Source organism: Camelus bactrianus, chromosome 5 (genome assembly GCF_048773025.1).
Source record: "Camelus bactrianus isolate YW-2024 breed Bactrian camel chromosome 5, ASM4877302v1, whole genome shotgun sequence".
Lineage (NCBI taxonomy): Eukaryota > Metazoa > Chordata > Mammalia > Artiodactyla > Camelidae > Camelus > Camelus bactrianus.
The window spans coordinates 65762037-65783710 of NC_133543.1; the positions used below are offsets into that span (position 1 = coordinate 65762037).

General features: G+C 33.1%; 1 protein-coding gene across 6 annotated transcripts in view; it reads left to right on the top strand.

The window, feature by feature from the left end:
• Positions 1-21674, top strand: part of GULP1 (GULP PTB domain containing engulfment adaptor 1) — a 228981-nt gene that overhangs the window by 138106 nt on the left and 69201 nt on the right. For 5 of the 6 annotated variants that reach the window (XM_074364013.1, XM_074364012.1, XM_074364017.1 and 2 more), the window contains 2 exons: positions 6909-6983; positions 11145-11206. In XM_074364013.1, coding sequence (XP_074220114.1) covers positions 6956-6983; positions 11145-11206 — 90 coding nt within the window. In that variant the 5' untranslated portion in view covers positions 6909-6955. Of the gene's footprint in view, positions 1-6908; positions 6984-11144; positions 11207-21674 lie in introns of those variants that run through there. The other variant, XM_074364014.1, reaches the window with a different exon arrangement.

A 21674-nucleotide genomic window follows, 5' to 3' on the forward strand; every position in this document is an offset into this window, starting at 1 on the left:
CTGAGAACAAAGCAGCCATTCTACGCTTCATTCTCTCACTTTCAATGATATCTGCCTCTTTTATGTGCTTGTCTCTGTCTCCAGAGCCCCATACCCATCCTCCCCTACCTCTCAAAGATTGGAAGGTATCTGAAAGCAGGAACCACATCCTACCTACTTTTACTTCTCCATTAAAATGCTTGTCAAATAATATGATCTCAAAATGTATCTATTGGAAAGCAAAGAATTTTTTTAGTGTAAAGAGATACGGTCAATATTATTTTAAACAAAGAAAAATGATGATAAGCATTTATATCCCAAGTTAGGGAATTTCAGAAAACACCAGTGTTGCTATTTCTTATAAATGTATAGCCTCTTAAACACATATCATGTGACTTCCCCTCCTGTGAAATTTGTCTCAGCTTGTGTACTGGTTTAGTTTTCTTGGCTACACTTAGTACTGACCTACAAAATCAAAGGTCCCTTTGCAAATTACAGTCCTAAAATACAAGGAAGAATATTATAAGATGCCTTATAATTAGGAGATTTAAGCAGAGAACCTTTACAATAGACACTAATTAGATCCAGAAGAGTGTCAAAAATGAGCTGAGTTCTCCCAGGAGGATTTTGGAAGTTTTGTTAACTGTTGCAAGTAATGAAGTTCCAATTGTTAGCAACTACTTCAGAGTGTTTAGCAACGTGGAGGAGTTAATGCAGGATCCAAAACTGTCTGACATTCTCTCATGATTACCTTCCTGAACTACATATTCAAAAAAGCACACGGAAGATTTGAGAGTAAAAAAATACATCTTATATGCATTCACAGGAGAAGCAATTTTATTTTTTTTTAACTTCACTAGTTTACCATCCTACATAGTGCTAAACCTAATGATTAGATTTCATTATTTTAGCATCATCTCTGATCTCTTAGTGCACAACAGGATTTTAAAGTGATTTATGACATATATTAATGTGAACCACGTTTTAACCAATTTTGAGGGTTTTTTTTCTTTGAACCTTGAAAGAATTCCAGGAAAATTTGATATTAAATGCACTCATAAGGATAAAAATGAGATTCAGACCCAGCTGCTTTACAGCTTTTAATATTCATACCATACCAGAGCTCCCTTAGTCATAACAGTATGATTTAATTATTTAAAATAAGAGCTTGGGCAGCAGGTTGCAAAGCAGGAAACTGCCATTCATTAAAAAGCCACTCTTAACTTCTGAACTGGTTTATGAATATCTGTGGATTTCCTTTGGTAAATTAGTTATCAAAATTGGATATGCTGGACTTATTTTAAAAAATGATTGTTGACTTCAGCTTCTTTCAAAATTAGGCATACGAACTCTATAAATTATTTATAGAGTAAATAAATACCAGCTATCCTCATGGTGTTTTGTTAATGTGGTTACTAACTTTTAAATAAAATTTGGGATTAAAATAATTCACCTAATGACATCTACCTTTAATGTTTATAATGTATTTTAAAAATTTTATTCAGAGATTTAAAACTCTTCCTAATTTGCTTTAAACTTAGAGTGATAATGTTTCAATAAATTATGAATAAATTATGAATTTTGAATTTTTCTTGATCATGTTTAAATATTCCATTTGTATTTTTGAACATAGCCAGACTTACTATAGATATCAAAGAATTAATAAGATTGCTTAATGATATTTATAATATCTTATAAATATGTAATATAGGATCTCGCCTCTGGATCCTTAAGAAAGATAAAAGCAAAAATAGATATAATGATGCTGTATTAAGAAATTCAAAATGGACCTTAGGGAAGAAAACCACTCATATTTCCCCATATAATTAGATTATCTGTTTCTTCTTGATTAAGCTTTGGTCTTTTTCATATTTTAAAGATGTTGCTCCTCTGTGTTCTAGTTTGCAGTGTTTCAGATATGAGCCTTTTGCCTTCCTAATCTTTGTTCCTCTGTACATGATGTCTTTTCTTCTGGCTTCTTTTAAGATTTTCCTCTTTGTTCTTGAATTTGAGCAATTTGACTATGATGTGTCATGGTGTTTCTTTTTGTTTCTTGTATTTGGGGTTTAAGCTTGTTGAATCTCAGGGTTTATTATTTTTCATCCTTTGGAAAATTCTCAGCCTTTATTTCTTCAAATATTTTTCCACCTCCTTCCTCTCCTCTCCTTCAGGAACTCTTGGACTGCCTGAAGTGTTTCCATAATTCAGTGATCCTTCCTAACACCCTGTCTCTGTCCTTCTCATCCTTCCTTCCTTCCTTCTTCCTGCCTGCCTGCCTCCTAGACTCTTTTTCTGTTGATATTCATTTTAGATAGTTTCTATGACTGTATCTTCAATTTCACTGCTCTTTTCTTCTGCAATGTCTTATCTGCCGTTAATCTCATACTGTATTTTTTATTTTGTATATTGTGGTTTTCATTTCTAGAAGTTCAATTTGGGCATTTTGTGTATCTCCTCTGTGTAATTAGAAACTGCTTAACATGTCCCCTAGCTTCTTGAGTGTAGGTAATGTGTCTGAATGTCCTTTCCCACCACTACCATATACACACACACACACACACACACACACACATTTTATTGGATGCCAGATATTATGAGTTTTACCATGTTGGGTGCTAATCATCTTTATAGTCCTTAAAATCTTTTGGAGCACAGTTTGGGATATAGGGAAGTTACCTGGAAATAGTCTAATTCTTTTGGGTCTTGTTTTTAAGATTTATTAGGTGGGGCCAAAGCAGCATTTATCCAAGCTTAAGTTTTCCACACTGATAAGTGGGCTGAGACTCTTATTAGTAATCTAATTGCAGTTCTGTGAATTCAAAATTTTCCTTCCTCACTGTTGGTTTGTGTGTGAGCTATGGACACTTTGTGGGTGGCTATTGCCTCAGTCATGGGTAATTATCAATTGCAAGAAGGATTTTCTGCAGGTGTATTTCATTGTCTCTCTGAAGCTCTCTCTTCAGTGCCCTGGACTGCAAAATAGGCATCTTCATTTCACCACATTCTCAGTTATATCTCCAAAATGCAGGGAGATTGCTGGGGTGAGACAAATGCCACGTCCCTGGACCACAGTCTGGTAGCTTTCTCTGCGCATTAAGCTGCAGGAATCGTGGGGCTTACTGTATTTGTTTTTCATCTCATGGATCACTGCCCCTTGTTGCCTGATGTCTAATGTCTTAACAGTCATTGTTTCATACATTTTGTCTCATGTTTTAGGTATTTCAGATGGTAAGATAAATATAGCCTCTGTTACTTCATCTTGGACAGAAGCAGAAGTGTCCAAATAGTTCTGTAGAGCTGAATTTAATACGTGGGAAAGTGGCAATGTAAATTTCTGAGGAAGGTTTGGGTTATTCATTGAGTGACAATGGCTCTTTTTTAAATGCCACTGGGGAGACTAGTGTAAGTTCTCATATAATACTGTATAGTACTGTTAATCCTGAAGAGTTTTATATTTCAAAAACAGAGTTATAAAAAGTATATAGCACATGCAAATACTCAGAGAGACACACAATATTCAATATTCAGTCCCAGGGAGTGTGAAGTTAAATGAGTGTTGTCACATATAACTGGTGGCCATGTAAATTGTTACAACCCCTTCATGTTTAATTAAAAAAAAAAAAATAGAAACCGAAATAGTATTTTAGACCTAGTGATTTTTTTTTTTTTTTTACTCTGGGGTGCTATTTTATGGGAAAAACTAATAAAAGATACTTTTTATGTCAGTTATTCTCTTTGTATATATTTACTGGAAATTTAGAAACAACAACTGTTTGATGATAGGGAAATTATGCATCCCTGTGTATGTAGCCACTGAAAAAAGCATTTATAAAAAGTTTATCTAAAAAGAATTATGTTTTGTCGTAAATTGAAATAAAATAGGTTTATACTAAAATAGGAATAATAAGTTGAGCTTATTAACATGTTAAATTGATAATGTATATCTTATTGTTTCAACTATAAAGTGCATTAAAACATGTATTATTAATACATTAAACAAGTGTAAGTAGACTGATGCTTAATGTCATGCACTGCATTATGTATACGTGGGCATAGATAGGGAGGGGAAGTAAGGTGTTTTACGCAGAAGACATGTAGAGTGCCACAGGATCAAATAAATAGGTTAAAAAATGTGTTTGGAAAGTGAAATTACTGTTTTTTATTTATATTATAAGAATGACTTATCTGATATTCATTGACATTTGTATCTGTGTGTTTTGTGAGCAGGCAAAAATCCTTGCGGTGTTTTAGAGTCATAGAATCATAGTTTTTTTTTTAATGCTCTCTTTATTTGTCCTACTGAACTTTATACAATTATCCTAAGCTTTTTTTCTTTTTTTCTATGTGCCCCCAAAGAGTTTATACTATATACATTAAATATATACTAATCTAAAAGACACAATATATTTAATTTTATAGATATTTTTATTTATATAGTATGAAATGCCTTTGTATTTTACCATCTACTATTGTTGAAAATGCCTACCTGAAAGTGATGAAATTTGAGTGATGAAGAGGTGTACTGAATTTGATCTTCTGATTAATAGATGTCATGGTATTTGGTTGTTTTATTTTTCCAGGGAAGTTGAATCTTACATTTGGATACATTATGTTTCTTTTCTGCTAGTTTTTTATCTTCATGTATTCCTCCAGGATATGCTCAATTAATAACCATGTCTGTTAGGTTCTAGGTGAAAAGTAACTCTTGAGAGAGTACAGAACATGTTTTGTCCTTCCTGTATTTCTTGGCATCTTGCAGAGTGCCTGGCACTGGTGATCAATACAGTTTCTGAACAAATGAATAAATTAATTGTAGAAAATGAAGTAATTTAAATCATTATTTATGTAATAATAATACCTTTATACTATATAAAATAAACCATATTATAGTGTTAATATATATGGCATAGTTATCTTGGTATTCTAATTCTTAGAATGTACTCTCTACCTATCTTGTATTAATAGTGTATATCATGAGAAGATGACTAAAGTATGTAGTGAATAACAGAGTGATATTATTGTGTCATTATCTAAGTCTACAAAACAGTGCCTGGTTATAATATTTTATAACTTAGTTAACTGTTTTAATTCAGTAGTAGAAATGCAAGGACAGAGATACCAGTAATTTCACTGCAATAATGTCTTATGATAAAGATTAATTTCTCTACTGTGCTTTAACTGCTGTGTAGATTTATGGAGAGTGTTATGGACTGAATATTTATGTCCCTCCAAATTCATATGTTGAAGGCCTCATCCCCAAAATGATGATATTTAAAGATAGAGCCTTTGGGATCTAATTAGGTTTAGGTGAGGTCATGAAGGTGGGGCCCCAATGATCAGGCTAGTGTCCTAGTGAGTACAGGAAGAGACGAGAGTACCCTCTCTCTTTCTCTCATGTGAGGAGACAGACAGAAGGGGGTTGTCTACAGCCAGGAAGAAGGTCCTCACTAGAGTACCACTTTGCTGACACCCTGAAGTATGACTCTCAGACTTCCAGCCTCTAGAACTGTGAGGAATAAATTTCTGTTCTTTAGGCCACCCAGACTATAGTACATTGTTATGGCAGTCTGAGCAGACCAAGAAAAAGATGTTACTGAGAGATAGGATGCTGCTGTAACAAATACCTAAAAATGTGGAAGCAGCTTTGGAACTGGACCATGGGGAGAAGCTAGAAGAGTTTTGAAGTGCATGTTAGAAGAAGCAAAGATTATTTTGAAGGGACTACTAAGGGCAGTTCTGGTGGGAGGTCAGAAAGGAAAGCAGAGAGCTGGAGATGAAAGCCCCATCTTAGAGAGTGCGTAGATAATCATGAACAGAGTGTCAGCAGAAAGATAAATGGTAAAGGCCATTCTAATAAAGTCTCGGAAAAGTAGAATGTGTTTTTGAACAATAGTGAAAAAGTGAGCCTTGTTATAAAGTGGCAAAAAACTCAGCTGAATTGTATTTGTGTCTGGGGTTTTGTGGCGGGTAGAATTTATGACCGATGACATTGGATATTTAGCAGAGGAAATTTCTAAGCAAAATTGAAGGAGTGGCTTGGTTCTATCTAATATTATAGCGGAATGAGAGAAGGAAATGAATTTGTTAAGCAAAATGGAATCAGTACTTAAAGATTTGGAAAATTCTCAGCCAGTCTTGTAGCAGAGAACACCAATGGTATGGACGAAGAGTCCTTTTATAAGATTAGTATTTTTGTGAACTGCAGACCTAATCAGCTACTCCAGCAGCAGCACTGCCAGTCTGAACTGAAGGAGATGGAGATGGGATGAAATGAGGGAAGGCGACTGGATTTCTTAGATCCTATAGGACAGGACCATAGAGCTATCTGGCTATGAATGTACTCTCTTCTTCAAGACTAGGGTTGAATGATTCTGAAGGTGATTTTAGAGATGCAAGGCTTTCGACTTGGTCTGAGAGGGGAGGGAGGTGTACCATTGCCTTGATTTCAGCAGACATGCGGCAGCCACATGAAGCATCATGGGTAACAGTGCTGCTCAGCGTAGCCTGATTGGGGGGTCATGACCCCTACTTGTCATAATCAAAAGACTTGTGTTTACCCACTACTGTTGTTAATGATAACCCAAAACATTACCACACTTCTTACCAACAAGCTCAGGGAGAAGTTTCTCTTCTTTCTTTCTTCTAAAATTTGTAGGTAAATATAATTAGTGATAGATACCTATTAAGAGAAAGACAAGAAAATTAAGGAACTTTGGAAGAATTTCATTTGATATATTGTTTTTGTCAGCAGTGCCACTCATAATATTATGAGTTCTTATATTTATTCTTACCCAGTGTCCTTCAGTACATTTCAGAATACTGTTTGTAAACATTTAAACAACTTAAAAAGGCTTTGTGATTAAAATGCATTTGCATCAAAGAGGTTGGTCAACATTCCTTTATTTTTTAATTTTTTCTTATTTTTATAGGATATAAAGGGCTATTGAACTGCACATCTATTTGGCTGATTTTCATCATGAACCGTGCTTTTAGCAGGAAGAAAGGTAAGTGTCCCCATTTAAAGGACCTGGGAGCCAATTCAATATTAGTGTGAAAATTACACAGAGATCTTGACATCTTTTTTTATTTTACTTATTTTTCTCAATAAGAGGAAGGCAAAATGACATTTATTGCAGTCTGTAGTTTGCTTCTGATTTTAAACATATACTAAAAGTAAAATAATGTTTCTTTTTATTCCCTTTACTAGCGAAAAATCTAGAAATAATTCTCTAATGTATGGAAGTATTTTGAATAAAATAAAAAAAATCTTCTGTCACAACTCATCACTTTAATGACATTATCTTGTTTCTTAAAAACATTTCTAGACCTTCTCTTTCTTTATTTGCTTACAATTCCCCTTCCCATGATTTTAAAGTTGAAACTTCACATTTCTAATTTACTCTTTGTTTGAAGGGGGTTTGGAGTGGTTTTTCATTGAGAAGTCCCAAGAATTGGATAGTAAGGCAAGTAACTATCAATTGTATGTCTGTCTCATTTGAAGACAGTGAGAGCACAACCATGAGGAAAATTAGAGTGATTTAGAGCATCAGGAAGCTGAAAGAGCAGAAGCACTTGTTATTTACTGCCTTGCTGCATTCTCTTTAAATTTCTTTTGACTTATTGTTTCAAGTCTGATGATTAAATATTTTTATCAGGAAATTAGTGATCAATGTTTTACTCTAATTCCAAATTAGAACTTGACGTCAAAAGTTTTACTTTAAATTCACCAATCACTTTGGGCTCTTATTTAGTAGGGTTGTTAAAGGAAAAATTCTTGGGGGTCCGTGCTTCTAGTTTCAACCAATAGCATTATTTAGTTGAATTTTAATTTGAGATGCAAAACTGGAATTTTATGAGAGAATTTATATATCCTGACAATTGGGAGCTGAATTGTAGCCCTAGAGAATATATAATTCAAGCCATCTTTCCAATAGCTAGCATCAACCTACAGTGTACTATACTCTAAACAAAGCAAGATGGTCTTCTATCAGTAAAAGCTTATCTCATATTTCATAGGTATTCAATTGGTTATCACAGGCAACCTTACTAAATCATCTTTGGCCTCAGAAACCTAAGGAAAAGAGATAATTATCTTAAACATGATTTTTTTTCTCTTTTTATTAAATCTCCCAATTAGTAATTTGTCTGGTATTCAATTCTTTGAATTCCCTGACTTTCTATGCAAATGCTTTAATGGTTAGTAGAGTTGCTCATAGGTTTTGAAAAAGACTGAATGCTTTAGAATTGCATCAATTTGGGCTATTTTGAAGAGGTCTGTAAAAATTATCTAACCTCATAATCGTTGATTAAATTTTAATGAATATATTTTAATAGTTTCTTTCTCTATGTTAGCTTTCTTTTTGAATTTTTAAAATCTTACATTCTATTTATTATATCAAAAAAGAATCATTTAGTTAAAAAAGTGTAAAACACAGCAAGTGAATAAATGTGATTAAATAATTCAACTAATTATACTTCATATTCTTTAACTTATCAGTTGACACTAATTAGTACATATAATCATAGTGCAAAGCATTTAAAATTCAATGAGATTTAATAGTATTTTCCTTTCTATGAAAATTTTATTCAAATGCATGCATCCGACAATATTTAATTTTATATTTAATATATTCAAAGTAGGTGCTTTCACTATGTTAAGCTCTGGTGATATAAGAATAATGAAGTTTACTGCATCTTTCTTGATGAACTATTACCCTAAATACATTTTGAATACCTAGATTTATTGACCCAGTGGTCACAGTGGTTTGACACCTGTCAAATAGTTTGCAATGGTGGCATTTCCTTTTGTGTGAATATTCAGTATTGAGTTAGTGATAATAGTTTAATTTCAAGGAAGGGAACACATTCTAGAGTGTCTATGTTCCTGTTTCTACACCATTCCATATATCTGATATCTTCTGTGGGTACATGTAGTGACCAGGGACCATCATCTGTACCCTCTCTTCAGGGTCAATCACATTTATATGAGTTAACGCAAAGAGTTTTGTTCTGTCAGTTTTTTCTTTTGCCAAAGTATAAATTAGAATGACATGAAGTACTCATTTGGGAAATCCTTCAGGTTTAATAAGTGCACCGCTTATACCAGAGCTATGTGATGAATAACCGCTAAACCGTCAGCCCTTGATGTATGGATGTAGGTTTTTGTTGTTGTTGTAATAACTGCAGCTTATCCACTATTTAGTTTTGTAATTAATACTGTGATTATATTGGTCTGTCACCAGTAACAGCTAGATATCCTACCCTTTTTCTTGGTTACTGTACTATGAGACTATGACAAAGGCAGTATCATCAGTTTTCAAATAATAGTGGCTTACACGAGAAAGCAATTATCTCTCTGCCTCAGGACTGGAATGAACCATCATATTCAGACTTTAGTTAGACTTTACATCCTTCTGAGCTATGTAGTGTGTCTTAGAAAAGAAGACATGAGAAGAATTGAGTTAAGGGGTAAAAAAAGAAATTGGATATCTTTTTAGGTTTCCTGAAGGCAAGTCTTTGATGTTTTTATTGTTTTGGTGTACAGTATTGTGATTTATTTATTTTAATATACAAGAGCAAGACTATATCCCACATCTAAGTACAAATTATTCTTGAATTGTATTACTATCCAGTAGCAATCATAGAGAGAAGACTACAATTAAAATGAAAATCCATACAAGAAATAAAAGTTTTACACATTAATGTTAGTGTCAGTATGTCAGTATTGATTTTTGAAGCTTAGAATGTATTGCTTCTCAAAATATTTCACACAAGTACAGCTGTCACGAATCCACGTCAGTAGTCAGAAATAGCACTGAAATGCACCATGAGCATTTTTTATTGATCCCTCATGTTTTGTCTTAGAAATTCTTTTGAATATTTCATTGTACCTCATAAATATGTTTACTATATTTTTCCTTTAAATGTTTTAAAATAATTAAAATTTCAGAAACCTATGCCATTATCTCTGTCTTCACATTCGCTCAGTTTGAGAACGTATGAATATCAAACTAGTTTTTGTTAACATTACTTTTAAATGTTCTGAACTGAATGTTGAAAATATCTGTTAGTAATCTGATATTTTCTTTTAGTATGCACTTATTTAATATTTTTCATGGTAAAAAATTTGTCTTTGATTTTATTCTGTTTATAAGATTGATTCTAAATTTTTTAATTCCCGCAAGGAATAAAATAGTCTCAAAACTCCTCTTAAGATATAACATATCTGAATATTGAAAAGTTTTACTGCAGACAGGTGAAGTTTTTTAAAAAGAAAAAAACAAATTTGATTTGTATAAACATTAACTCTTTTCTTTTTTCCTGCTAATATGTTCCACAAACTATTTTTGGAAGATATGTGGAATATGTAAATAAAATTCAGAAATTGAATGAAAATGTATTTTCTATTTCTATCAATAATAGATAATACAAATTAGTTTTAATACCTTCTATCTTCTTAATTACTTTTATTTCTATTATTTTTTACACTAGTTAGTGTAATAATTTCAAATTACTTTTTAAATTACTGCATTTAAGGTTTTTTAAGTCAAGGTTAAGTCCGAAACTCCTGGTAGTGGACACTGAATCAGTGTTTCTCTAAATTGAGACTAAAAAATGATTCTAATATTACATTGATTTTTAAGTGAACTTGGTAGATTGATTTATGTCATCTTTCTGTAAGTGAAGTTGTTAGATTAATGTTAAAATTTTCCTTTACTACATGGTTAATTCTTTATGCTAAAGAATAGTAACAATCATGAGTAAAGAGCAGTTAACTATTTATTGAAAAGGGAATTAAGAATAATAACCTGTAATTCATGAGAGTATAGAATGAAAAAAGAAAGATAACACATAATTATTCACATAACTGATATAATTGCTCATAGCCCAACTGATGTTATTTTTTAATATTCTTTAGACATTCAGGATTGTTTTATCATTTGAAAGCTTTTACAAGGAAAAGATTTTATATTAAGGAAAGAATCCTATAACTACTTTCTGGTTATATTGTTCTTATATATGACTAGATATTCTTTCTCAGTTTAGTAAAAGAATCTCAGAATTAGAAGTGCTCCTACCCATAGACTCCTTACAAATGGTAGTGAATGAATATGGCACCCTTAGAACCTGTGATTTAATTTAACATTGTGTATTCTTCATTGCAGACAAAACATGGATGCATACGCCAGAAGCTTTATCAAAACACTACATTCCCTATAATGCAAAGGTAAAATAGTTTATATGATATTTGAAATTTATTTTGTTTTAGTATTATTGCTAATTTATGGTTGAGCTGAGAAAGATTGCATATGCATTGGTATTTCTTCATAGATGATCCCTGAAAAAAATTGCATAAATAAAATAATTTTGTAGTACATAATATGGGAAGTTATTTTTTCTTTCCAAATAAGTATTCTTTTTTGAAAAGACTGTCCTTTGTTCTATTTAAGTCATAAATTTATTTTCCTCAAACAATTTTGGCTATTGTTAAAATTATTTGCAGTATCAAGGCCTATAGGAAATGAAACAACTGACATTTATTTCCCTTAAAAATACTTAATGTTGCATTACATAGATGAATATAAAAACTAGTGTGGAAATATGCTGCAATTTTAATGAGTGTTGTTACCACCTCCAAAAAAGGAGACAAACAAAACTTAAACTATTAAGACAACATAGAAAGAAGTGCATATTTTTTAATCTTTTGTTCAGGTGGCTGCATTTTAATAGGGAAATTTAATAAAGAAATTTTAATAGAGAAATAAAGACATAGATATACTCTATGTCTTCAAGAATTGATTCATTGCTGCTGTTGGAAAACGGGACAAATGAATGAATGCAATTTACAAAAGGGTCTTTGAAGAAAGGTGTTATTTTATAATTAGTGAGTACTAAACCTGAAATAGACTTCAGAGAAATCTAAATTTGGAAGACACTAAAGTGAATTAAAGAGTTGGGTTTGGGAATAACAGAGTGAAAATAAGAGACTTAAGCAACTGACCTTCAGAGATGGCATGGGGGAAAATAGAAAATGATAAAATTATTTTTATAAGAGAACAGTGGATTAGTAAACTGTACACTGGCATATAAAGAGATTAGTTATGAGGTATTACTCCAGGAAAAATGTTCTAAAACTTTATTGAACTGAGAGTCAACAGTGTTTAATAGGGAACCTCTATAGTGCTGGTTTGAGTCTAAATCAGCAGGAAGTAACATTTAAAAGGCCATTGAGAAGAAGTTCTTCCAGATGGTGGCTCTGCAGTGAGCTTTGTGGAGTGCAGCAACTGTATGTTTTCTTGCTGACTTTGCAGCAAAAAAAAAATGCTCAAAAGTGTTTTCTGTGTGAAACTAACATACTTGCAATCACTACAGTACTTGTGAATTTCCCTGTAAACTTAACATGAGGATTGATTACCATGATTTAGCATGAAAAGTTTACTTCACTGAGGGAGAAAAAAGTGAGTTTATATTATCTATCTCTTCCACAGATACTCTTCGTGTTAGCTGTTGATACACTAGATGAAATCTTCATAGAAAATTTTAATCTAGAAAGCCACTATTATTTTAAAGCACATTCTCATTTTTTTTAGTATTATCAATCATAGTAGAATTATATCCTTCAAGTGAAACCAGCAGAAGTTATTTTTATAAATGATTGAAGTGCCTCATTTTGAAAAATTGGTTTTATAAAGGACTGAAAGATTATATTGCAATTAGAACTACCTTTAACTCTGGGTTAATATAACAGTGGAGATCTGCTTGTCTACATGGAAAAGTAGCCTGTGCTAATTCACAGGTCCATAACAACTGTAGGATATCCACACAAGTAGAGGGTGCAGAAACAGCTACCAGACTGAGATCAGTAAAATGTGGAAGAGCAGGTTGGTTTCATTCATTCTTACGGCCTCCTGAGCGATGTCATATGTACCCAAGTAGCATTAAAAATATTTGAAGAATATTATTTTTTTTCCAAATTCCCTATTTGTGGCACTTTTTAAATTGATTGTTTAGTGGTTATTATTGAAAAGTTTCTCTGTTAGAGTTTATGCCACCTGAAAACCAAATGCATGTCCACGAGAAGTGACTTAGTGCAACAGAAAAAAATGTAGACTCTAGAACTAGATTGCCTTGGTTTATATCCTGACTCCAGCACTTATTAGCTGTGTGTCTTTGGTTAATTAACATTTCTGTGTCTATGGTTATTCATCTGTGAATAAGGATAATAGTAATTTCTCATTAGAGTTGTTATAGACATAAAGGTGTTACATGATGAGTTAGAGTAGTATCTGGAATAAAATAACTAGTCATAGATGTTAGCAATTATTAATTAATTTTTTATTGTTCACAGGACTTACCAAAGTGCCTATCTCATAGTAGGTATTCAATATATATGTTCAATGAATTAATGCATAATAGTCTTTCCAAGATAAATACAAAATAGTTACATTTTATTGAGCCCCAATTTATGCTAGACACTGTGCTGGTGTGTTTTTACATGATTTAGTGTTTCCATGGACCAGTACAGTTATTATTAATGTTATCACCACTTTATATAAAACTAAGGCTGAAAGATTAAATAATTTGCCTTTTGTCACAAAGCTAGTAAAACAGAGCCAGACTAAAAAAACTGAAGTCTATCTGACTTCAAAGATTTGCTTCTTTTTATGTATGGAATAGCACTTAATTATTCATTAATTCATTAAATGACTATTATATATAAGGCACTGTTGCTAAACCTTGATTGAATGTTGCTGACACTTCAGAGCTATATGACACATGACATATATTCTTGGAGCTTATTTTCATAGGGGAATTTCTTACAAAATAACTAACATGAAAGGCAGACCTGTTCTTTGCCATTCAAGTGGCACTTAATAGAAAGCTATGGCTATTCAGAGAATGGCGAGTCACTCCTGTTTTGTAAAAGTAAGAGGGGGGTAGAGTTTCCAAGGGTCAAGAGTGGAATGACCGTTTCAGGCTGAGACATCTGGGAGAGGAGCTCTGTCAGTGAGGAAAATGGCAAGAGTTGGGCTGCGTGTGAAGTACTAAAGATGGTAAAGTACTTGATCAGTCAAGGTTCCATCTCGGAAACAGAACTAGTAGGATGTATGCATATACACTTTTATTTCAGGGAATGAGTTACACAACTGGGGGGCTGGCCAGAGAAGGCTGAAATCCATATGGCAGACCATCAGGAAGGGCAGCCCGGAAACTCCAGGGCAGAAGCTGACCACAGGGGGAGTTTCTTCTTCTTCAGGAACAATAGCAATTCTGTCACAGTCCTGTCGAGGCCTTTAAATTGATTGCATCAAGCCCAGCCAGATGATTCAGAATAAACTCCTTTACATAAAGTCAACTGATTATAGGTATTAATCATACCTACAAAATAACTTCATGGCAACACTTAGATTAGTATTTGATGGAATAACTGGATGGTATAACTTGGTGAAGTTGACATGGAACACCGACCATCTGAAGTAAGAATAATGGACAAGGCTAAAAAGATGAATTGAGAAGACCTTGAATGGCAGGAGAAGCAGTTTGTGTAGTAAGCTAATCAAATAGGATTTGGGGGAAGATAAATCTATAGTGATCTGAAGTTAATTTGGATCTAGAGGGATAGGATAACATTAAACTTCTTAGGAAGCTATTTTAATAGTCTAAGGGTATGGTTCTAAGTTTATAGAAGGTAGTAGATAAACATATAGTTTATAAAAACATATATGTTTATAAAGATGTGATAAATATTCCAGGGGAAAAACTGATGCAACAGAAGAATAATTTGTATATGAGGAAAAAGAAAAATATCTGTTTTCATCCTGGCTAAAAGGGAGAATGACCATACCATTAGAACATTCCCATCACTTCATTCACTTTTAGCATCCATGGTTAGACATTAATACGATAATTTAACAGAGCTGTTTAAGAATTAAAATTCTCCCTGAGGAAATATGTAATAACATTTACATTTAAATATTTTCAGTTTTAAAGTAATAGTTTTCAGCTTTTATGTTCTAATTCCTTTAGTTTCTTTTTTAAGAACATATTTTAGTTATACATTCTTTCACGTTATAGAAGATTCTATTTCAGAAATGTACATTTAATATTTATAGTGCACCTTTTTCAGATCATATGTAGATATATAATAGTAGTTGGTTTCAACAGTATTTTTCTGTGTAGATTAATTCACTTTGGTTTTTTTTTTTTTTAATAAGCAGGGACAGCATTAAAACTAGTTCATTGGGAATTCTACATATTTACATGTGCACTCTGTTTTTCAAACTACTGGTTATGCTCCATGAAGAAAACTGTGTAATGAAATCAATGCAGTGGGTCATAGAAGGCATGTATTTAAAGATGAAATAGGACAAAAGAGAAAAAAAATTCAGAATACATGTGGTAAATATCAATTTGTTCCATAAAATCGTGGTTCATAATCATGAGTTTGAAAACCAATGCCTTTAAACAGTGACCTGCCTTTAAATACTACCGAAGACTTTATCAGATTTAAGTAATTTAAATCCTAAAATAATAATGAGGATTCACTTAAAAGAGCAATTAAATTTTTAATAGATGATCCACATGTAAGTTTAACCACATGTTCTCATTGAATATCTTAACATGATTGCAGAAATATGTGAATAAACATGGTAGGAGTGACAGAAAAATATAGTAAAATGCAAATATAGGTTCATTTGTGCACTCATTCACACGTACATATTCATTTGAGTTGAGCTCCTAATTTATGCAGGAGGAATTGATTTATGCCAATGGGAATTGATTAGTGATCCAAATAGATAAAATCCTGCCCTTCTGGACAGGCATACAATAAGAAAGTAATGCATGTAATTTTATTAATACAGTATATTATCTATGCGGTATATTATATATTATATAGTGTATATTTATTAGTATATATAATGTAGTAATAACAGTATTGTATTGATCAATACAGTATTCCAGGCTGTAATAATTGCTATGGAGAAAAATAAAGCAGAATATTGGGGATTGGGAGAAGTGGGAAGAAGGGTACTATGTTACATAAAGTGGTCAGAGAAGATCTCAGAGGAGGGCAGAGGCCCAAGGGAAGTGAGGGAGTGAGGGGTGTGGCTGCCCGGGAGAAGAGTATTTCAGATCAGCTAGCTTGTACGTGCAAGGGGGGACCAAGCTTGCCTGGTCAAGGACTAGTCAGGGGCCAGGATGGCTGGAATGCAGAGAAGTAGTAGTAAATACAATCCAAAAGGCACACGTGGAGTAGAGCAGACGGGGCAGGGGATGCCGTGTAGTTCCTGTAGGGCTTTGTAAGTTCTTGGGCTCAGGACAGACCACCCCAAAATAAACCACAGTGGCATATTGATTATTTTGAATCAAAGTTACTTAAGAAATGGCCAGCGCAAGAGGAACACTCTGACCCTCCTTTCTGTCTCCCTGAAAGCAGGAAATAAATCCCTTCTGTGAAGGGTGCCCTCCCTGCATCTGGAGGTGGAAGGACACCCTTCTCACCAGAGATAGGGAATTTGGACGCAGAGCCTACACGAGCAAACCTTGTTACCTCTTTAACTTACTACTCCAAGCCCAAATTCTATTTAGATTCTTCACTAGTTGCATACCCCAAGCCCAAGCCTCTTTATCCTGTCAGTTCTTCCCAAATGTATTGTTTCTTTGTCTAAAAAGTGTGAAAGTATAAAAGCCTCCTACTTTGGCCACTTCTTAGGTTCTATTTTTATGAGACCTCATTGTGCATGAATTAAAATTTGTTCTTTTTCTCCTGTTAATGTGTCTTGTATCAATTTTATTATTAGTCCAGCCACAAGAACTCAAGAGGAGTAGAGGGGGAAGTTTCCCTTCCCTGATAGAGGCCACTATAATATTTGAAAAGCCTTCAATTAAGAGAGTTTTGAGAGAAAGAGTGACAGGAAGTGAGACAAGTTTTTAACAGGAATTAGCTGTGGGAAGGCAAAGGTGACATCCGGAGTCCAGTGCAGGAGTCCCGGCAGGGAGACTGACTGGGGCTTGGAGCTGGTGGGAGCTATAGGACAAGGGGAGTGGACATCTGGGTGTATTTTGCAGATAAAGCTGATAAGCTTTATAAGGAGATTGTATATTAGCTTTCTACTGCTGCTCTGATTAGAACTTTAAAGCATACATTTAAAAATAACTTTTAATCACCCTTAAGAAAGACTAAAATTTTTTTTTAAATTTAAAACAAAGAAGACTAGCATCTTCCATTTCTCCCAACTTCTGATGAGAGACCTGAACTGTCTTTTCTATCAAGGGGAAATAATAGAAAACTTTTAATGAACTTACTGTTCTTTGGGTGAGAGATAGTCATTTCCCAGGTGAAGAATTATGACATAATTCATTAAAAAACATTTATTTATTAAATGTTTTATTCTAAAATGTGTAACTGTCCCCCCAAAGGGCTGATGTATTTATCTATTTGTGAAATTTCTAGCTTTGTTAAAGTATATAAAAATACAATTCTAAAGTGATTATGACATTACTTTGCACCATGTGGCAGTAAAGAGAGTCAGCATTCCTTGATTATCTGTTACTGTGGTCTAAGTTCCAAAAGTGAGTGAATCCAAAACAAATAGGAACATGGACCTTGACCTTAAAAACTTATGACTTCCCTGGGGAGAGAGAGCAGGCACATGAAACAAAGAATTTTGGAAGAATACTAAGGAGATGATGACCAAAAGTAAAATATGAAGGTCAAAGAGAGGTTTTTAAAAAAAGATATTATATTTCAGTGATTTCTGGAGGGATCAGAGTTTCATACATGAAACATGCTTTGTTTACCACTACATGTGGTTGATGAGAGAGAAGGCTTGACTGAGCTGTGACCCTCAAGATCTTCCTTACTCAGCGAGTTGTGTGGGTTCCTTAATAGGCTTTCTCAACCATCACAATTTAATCTTCCTGAACATTTATAGCCTATAAACTCTTAACCTGGCTTCAAAAAAACAAAGAACAAAAAGAAACAAAAACCAGATGCAACCTCAGATGAGTTAGTTAGAACTTGAGTATTAGAATCAACTTCTTAGCCATTTAAGTTTGAAACTTCTAACTAAACCTCTTCAATAGTCATTGATATATAGGAATTCGAATCTAAATATGTGATATGCTCAGATGCACCCCAAAAACTCCACTGATAACATCAGAATTTAATAGCCATGTAGTTGCTGTATCCTGTTACAGTGATTGGAGACGCCACTTCTCAAACTATCTTGGTTCCAATTTCCGCTCCCCCAACTAATATCTGAATTATGTAACTTTCCTGTCCCTTAGTATTCTCGTTTGTAAAATGAGATTAATAATTGTACCTACCTTATTGGATTATTATGGGATTTAAATAAAAACCCTTAGATCGGTGTCATGTATCAAAAGCTTATTATTATTAATATCCTTATTATAAAAAACGTTCTGTCAACTCTGTAGTTTAACTAGTCATTATCTCTTGAGAATAATTTAGCCTTCACACTATTATCTGAAAAACAGAGATCCGAGTTCTTTGAGTACATTTCAGGTATCATATTTTTGTTGTTCTTGTTAAATCAGAAACAGTGAGATCCGGCTCGGTATCTGTAGAGGCTAGCCTGAGAGAATTGGGGAAGGAATGGCTTTTTCTGCCATCATGGCAGGAGACTCACTGCTGCCGACCTTGTAGGTTAATATACAAGAGAAGGTTTGATTGTTAAAGAAAAATTCCTTTGTAATCATACCTTCCTATTATTTTGAGTTTTCAATAACTGCATTCTGGAGCAAGATGTTAATGTAAATGTCATCTTGGTCTTAAAATCAAATACAGAAATATAAAGAAGTTTAAATAAATCTTTTTTGACTGTTACTCAGTTTTACAAGTAAGAAGTTAATGAAGAGAGAAAGTTACATTATGTGGCCTAATGAATCATGGTAAAGAAAGGTTTTAATATAACTAAATGATTTTACTAATGCTTTTCAAATTATCTTTTGTGACTATCTAATAAACTACTTCAGTGAAATGTTAATATTGGGTTATGACTTAATAGAAGAAAATTTGAGTCTGAGAAATAAATGATATCTTTAGTTATGCCAAAACAAAAAGGAAATTGGGAAAGAAAACATATTCAAACTGAACCCTATGGAATCATTAAATTTGGGCAAAAGATACATCCCTGTGATTAATGAGATGCATTGCTAAAACATCCAAAATAGTTTAAAATTTCAAATTCATAAGATTCTTTAGAGCTGCTTTGTGATAGCAGGAAACAGCAGCATTTGCCAATTTTGCTGGTTGTAGCTACCTGGGGGAACATAAACATCATGAAGAACTCAACTGTAGTCAATGTAATTCATTTCATTTATTCAAAAATAAGTTTTTAGTTAATCTCAAAGTATAAGAACCACTTCAAAAATATCAGTTTTATGTAGAGCCTTTAAAATGTTTTTTCTTAGACTTTAGAATTGATCTTTAGTAATGTTAATATGTACAACTTATATTTATTCCAGATATTTTTAATTTGTTGAATGAGCGTATAAACTAAACATTGTCATTCCCTTCAATTAAAAAATGATATACACCATCACATTTATTGAAATAATTCTGCATCTGTAACCATTTGGAAATGTCCCTTTATGTGCCACAGCAACATTGACACATAATTAGAAGAAAATTAGAAAGCTATAATATGTTATTTTTCCATTGCCTTCTTTAGAGTGAGAAGGTATAAGCATTTTTCATGCTAACCAGTGTGAAAACAAATAAGAATATAGTACTAACTGGAAGTTTGTTGAATTACGACTTTATATTTGGTACATGCTTATAAAATGGAAGAATAAATGGAAGAAGAGAAATGACAATAAACACTGAACATTACCTAACCTATCAATTCTTGAGGTGAATTTATAAAATTAATTTTTGAAAATCATATGCCTACTTTAAAAAAGTTTCCTCCCCACCCAAGTTTTCCCAGCTAACTGAAATAGTTATTTATTTTAAATTCTTACTGACTTATTATTGTTGTTTGTATTGAGATATAATTGACATTCATTATTTTAGTTTCAAATATACAGCATAGAGATTCAGTAGTTGGATGTATTGTGAAATGATCACCACATGAAGTCTAGTGAACATTTAATAGTTACTAAACATCATGTTGAAGGTCATCATTGTAAACTATAACTCTATATGAGAAAGCTCTGAAAAAGTGTAATATAGCATTAGAAGTTACTGAATAGAAACTAAAAACTCCATGTTAATTTTTACTTACATTTTTCTGTGGGTTTCAGTGTCTTTTTTTTTTTTTAAGACATTATATGTGTTACAGAGTCAGAGACTTTTAGTGTTGAAAGGACTTCAAGAATTATTTATTTCCAACTCCATCATTTTCTTGATAAGGTAAATTGAAGCCCAGAAAGGTTAAGTGATTTGCTAAAAGCTTATACAACCAGGTAGCGAAAGAAGTCTCCTATTCAACATCCATTTTTCTTTCCACTATAACATACTATTCCCAATTTTAAAGAGATAACTTACTTAGTAGGCAGATGAATAAACCCAAAGACAAAATAACATATGTATACATGTCTGCTTTAGCATCTATTATATGTAAAATTGGTTCCTCTGTGGAGCCGTATCTGTTAATTGACCCCTTGGACATCATTTAAAACCAGGGTTTGGCACAGATGTAAGTAAGCTAAGTAGATTCAAGTCTCTCTATATGCCTCCGTAACACAGGCCACAAAATCTAAGCTTTCATAAAGTGTTTTATTTCCCTTATTCTGCTTTGCTTAATGATGTTTCTCTTAATATAATCCCTGGATAAAATTGTGTATGGTGTTATCTATCTTTAAATGCTTCTTCAACTTGAGAGCACCTAGTTATTTCAACGGGCATTTTCTGAATGGTGGATACATTTATTACCTATTTCCTATTTCTACATGGTTGTGTTCGGCACTATGTGAAATAACAAGAAAGCCTGATCATGACCAAAGAATGCGAAAAAGGAAAAGTCTGATTTGGTCTCAAAGGGGTCATGCAGTAGCATTCTGAAGCCTGGAATATGAAACTTAGGGATCTGAGCAGAAAGAACAGGTAGGAGATATTGTAGTTTTGCGGAAAAAGTGTTTGAAAAAGGTAAAAAAAAATATAATGTTTTCATCAAGATCACTTCAGCAGTGGTTTCCATGAGTAACTAAAATAAGTGTGTGCTAAATAGAAGAAAATTAACAAAGAGGTGTTCTTTGAGCAAAGGATCAAAAAGAAATGAGAAATGGGAATGAAAAGAGAGAGATTGTTGTGGGATGTAAAAGAGAACAGGAGATACCAGGGTTTTGAAAATTATTTAGATTTAACTGTCAAATCTGCATTATCAATAGATATATGGTTGCATTTCAAATATTGATTAGAAAGCTTTAGGTACAAGAAAGTTGCCTCCAGAGTTTTCTCTTTGTCGTTTGAGTGCTGTGAGATAAGGAACGTATTCAGCTCATTTCAGAGACAGAATCTCTTCTGAGTACAAACCAAGATGCCAGCTCCCTGTGGTCTTCCATTTTAAGAGGCATTTGGATGAAGTAATCTTTCATCCCTGGAGAAATATGTACATTTAAATCAAACTCAAGTCATTTTTTCTTTCTCCTAATTTTATGATCTATGGGAAACTTCATCTCCAGAGCGGTTATGCATATTTTTACATTTGAGAATGGTCTCCTATTGT